This window comes from Salvelinus namaycush, chromosome 2, assembly GCF_016432855.1.
Source record: "Salvelinus namaycush isolate Seneca chromosome 2, SaNama_1.0, whole genome shotgun sequence".
NCBI classification, from domain to species: Eukaryota; Metazoa; Chordata; class Actinopteri; order Salmoniformes; family Salmonidae; genus Salvelinus; species Salvelinus namaycush.
In genome coordinates this window covers 61,911,151-61,914,394 of record NC_052308.1, presented here as the reverse complement: position 1 = coordinate 61,914,394, position 3,244 = coordinate 61,911,151, and the positions used below count along the sequence as shown (strand labels likewise).

The 3,244-nt window shown below is 48.2% G+C and overlaps 1 protein-coding gene across 1 annotated transcript; it reads right to left on the bottom strand.

The window, feature by feature from the left end:
- Positions 1-807: 807 nt before the first annotated feature.
- On the bottom strand, positions 808-2,650 carry LOC120022568 (protein dachsous). The gene is made up of 4 exons (XM_038966529.1): positions 1,852-2,650; positions 1,414-1,721; positions 1,154-1,264; positions 808-1,032 (listed from the first exon to the last, which is right to left on the bottom strand). Exons 1-4 carry the CDS (start codon positions 1,991-1,993, stop codon positions 808-810), a joined length of 786 nt encoding a protein of 261 aa, XP_038822457.1. The 5' UTR covers positions 1,994-2,650.
- Between the last annotated feature and the right edge of the window lie 594 nt (positions 2,651-3,244).

Genomic DNA, 3,244 nt, shown 5'->3' with positions numbered 1-3,244 from the left:
CCTCGCTCTGCAGCTTGCTGTGGGTGACATCAGAGAACGGCCGTTAGGGGCTTATTCTCGAGAATGCAACGTCACATTACAGATTTTTCAGATAGATTTGTATCGTGTAGAACAGACATGGATGTCCATCGTGCCGAATAGAAAATTGTGGAGGCAATGTTGCGTCCAGTCATTGTATGTCTATGTCAACTACTAAAGAATGTTCCACAAAAATTCCATTAATGAGACCCACCCCAGACCCACCACCCTCAAAGTTAAACTTGAATCAACAATGGCTTTGATTTTCTCATTATAGGATGGCCTACTTTGTTGTGGATGAAGTGATTTTCGACAACACATTGGTCTTACTTTTTGACGTCTTTGGCAGGGATGACTTCCCCGCCGTCCACGGCAATGATGCTGACGTACGTCTTGGCGGCGCCCCCAGATTCCCGGGACGCAACAGCTCCTCTGCTGGTGCTGGAAATCTCTATCACCTTCACGGTCCAGCCCAGAACTCGCCCTAAAGACCTAAGAGACACAGAGAACGAGAGACATATGAGAAAGATGGAGGAAGAGAGATAAAGAGTGTTGAAAGTGGGCAAAAGGACCCCGTCTAACAGCCCCACACTTTTGTGTGGTACAAAAACATTATCATTTCTAATATCTTACTCTTCCATCTCTGGGACCTTCTTCTCCACAACATTGGTGGCCTGGTTGAGGGAGATGACTACGACATCATTACTGGCACTTCCCTGCACGTCCACCTGGGGGCAGAATAGAGCAGCATACTGTAACTACTGTTGCAAGTGAGTTAAGTCATGTGTGTTACCATATGTACAGTACACTGTTGTCACCACTCACCTCCATCCTGGTTGTAGCATGGAGTCCTTTAGGATCTGTGGCCTTCACCAGGACGGTCGTCTTTCCTTCTAATCCCACCGCTGACACCACGTACACCTGGCCCGTGGAACGGTCCACGTCGAAAGACGAGCTGGACTCAGTCAGACTGTAGTCCAGACGCCCGCTGTCACCACTGTCTGGGTCTGTGGCCTGGGGAGAGGGGCGAAGAGTGGGGGGTCAGGATGGAGGAGCTGGATGAGAACTTATGTCAACTTTGACATGGCATCAGGGATGTAGGGGTTATCCCGCTGTTCACTTTTGCATCCCTTACCTGAACTTGGACCACAGGGTATTTGTATGGGGCAATGCTGAAGATCTTGGCTTCATAAGTCTCTTCCTTGAACTCTGGGGCCTCGTTCACATCTTCCACCTGTACCCTGACCTGAGAGGAATAGTGAGGGAAGAGAGTGAGGGACGAAAGACTACTTGTGATTTGAAATCTATTCCCCCATATGATGAGATATTTTCAGCTAAGCAACCCCTCTAGAACTTCCTCTAAATCTGGTCGCCAGGTACCAGGATGGGTCATACCATTGCGACGGCAGAAGTAGGGGGAGTCCTGGAATCCATTGCCTCCACCTCCAGGATGTACCACTCCTCAGTCTCTTTGTCTAGCGGCTCTTTGGTGGTGAGGGCTCCCAGGGCATCGACTGAGAAAAGGTCCATGTGCGTGGTCAGGACATAAGTAACCACAAACACGGGGCTCCCTGGTGATGCCTTCACTGTCCCCACGAGTCTCCCTTTTGGTTCGTTCTCCGGAACGCTGAAGTTGTAGGAGGAGCTCTCAAAGGCCACGTCCACTCCAAGGCTGACAGTCATCAGGAAGACCTGGACATTGACTATGAGGGGAAAAGAGAGAAAACACACACATATTTAGTATCCATCATTATTCAGACTAACATACGAAATAATACACTCGAACTCAACGTTACAAAAACACAAGTCCACTTGCGATGCTCGATCCCTGACCTGTGGAGTTCAGAGGAGGCATCCCGCTGTCCTTTGCCATTGCAGTGAGTTCAAGCTGTGTGTCCTCCGTGACATCAGAAAGGTCAGAGGCCACAGTCACCAGGCTCGGCCGCCCTGGCCTCGGAGGACCTGGCCTTCCCATCTGCCCTGGGGCTAGCAGGAGAGGGGCCAGAGGTCCCAGGGTGCAGTAGCCACGCCCCCTCGCAGGCTCTGACAAACTCGGCCCCGCCTCCGGACACGCTGGAAATGCTCTACAGGACAGTGGAGGCCACTATCGCCGTGGTTACAAAACTATCTGGGAAAGGGCCCTGCTCCGCCTCCTCGTGACATCACCATTATTGCTGTCAGCACCATGAGCCCTTTTAATATCTTTTTTTGTCTGTTATTTCTTTTCTCTAAATGAGTTATGCTCTTTCGTTTAACACTTTTCTTTCTCTGTTTTCATCCTTTTGTTTGTCGTTTCCCTTTTCTGTGTGTGTTGCGTTGGCCTCTGCTGATGTGCTTCTATCGATTGGCTCTTGTGCTCTGGTATGTCACGTGATCTCTCCTCTCCGGCTTCAATGACAGATGGCGCTAGACGGCATGCTCCCAAATGACTAAACATGCTCAGCCGCCGATCCATTGGACGAAAAGATCAAGTTATAAAAAAAACTATAGCACATTTTTTCTAAGGGCAAAAAGAAAGTTTTTTTTAAACTGATTTCAGAGTTCTTTTTGAAGTGATTTATTTGTTTGAGGTTGCTGTAACGGGGAAAGGTTTACAGAAATTTTAGTCTCTTGTTTGACATTTTTAATAGATTTTTTTGTTATTTTTTTCTCCCCAATTTCGATCTTGTCTGATCGCTGCACTCCCCAACGGGCTCGGCGAAGATCGAGTCATGCGTCCTCCAAAACATGACCCGCCAAGCAGCGCTTCTTAACATCCGCTCGCTTAACCCGGAAGCCAGCCGCACCAATATGTTGGAGGAAACACCGTTCAACTGACGACCGACTACAGCTTGCATGCGCCGGGTCCTCCAAGGAATCGCTAGAGCGCGATGAGCCAAGTAAAATTCCCTCCCCGCCAAACCCCTCTTAGACCGCTGCGCCACTCAGGAGGCCGTTACAACCTTATTCTAAAATTGATTAAATACATGTTTTAAATCCTCTTCATTCTACACACAATACAGATAATGACGAAACACATTTGTTTTGGGGCGGGGGACAATTTAAAAAATAATAAACATTATTTTCAAGTATTCAGACCCTTTGCTATGAGACTCGAAATTGAGCTCGGGTGTGTCCTGTTTCCATTGATCATCCTTGATGTTTCTACAACTTGATTGGTCCACCTGGGGTAAATGCATGATTTGGAAAGGCACACAAATCAATATTATTGGTCACGTACACATAT

Bases quoted from the DNA above. Each gene is read 5' to 3' on its own strand.
- LOC120022568 (XM_038966529.1), bottom strand. From the start codon at position 1,993: ATGGGAAGGCCAGGTCCTCCGAGGCCAGGGCGGCCGAGCCTGGTGACT. The intron at 1,722-1,851 runs GTCAGGGATCGA...TTCCCCTCATAG, and splicing joins GCCTCCTCTGAACTCCACAG to TCAATGTCCAGGTCTTCCTG. The intron at 1,265-1,413 runs GTATGACCCATC...TATTCCTCTCAG, and splicing joins CTACTTCTGCCGTCGCAATG to GTCAGGGTACAGGTGGAAGA.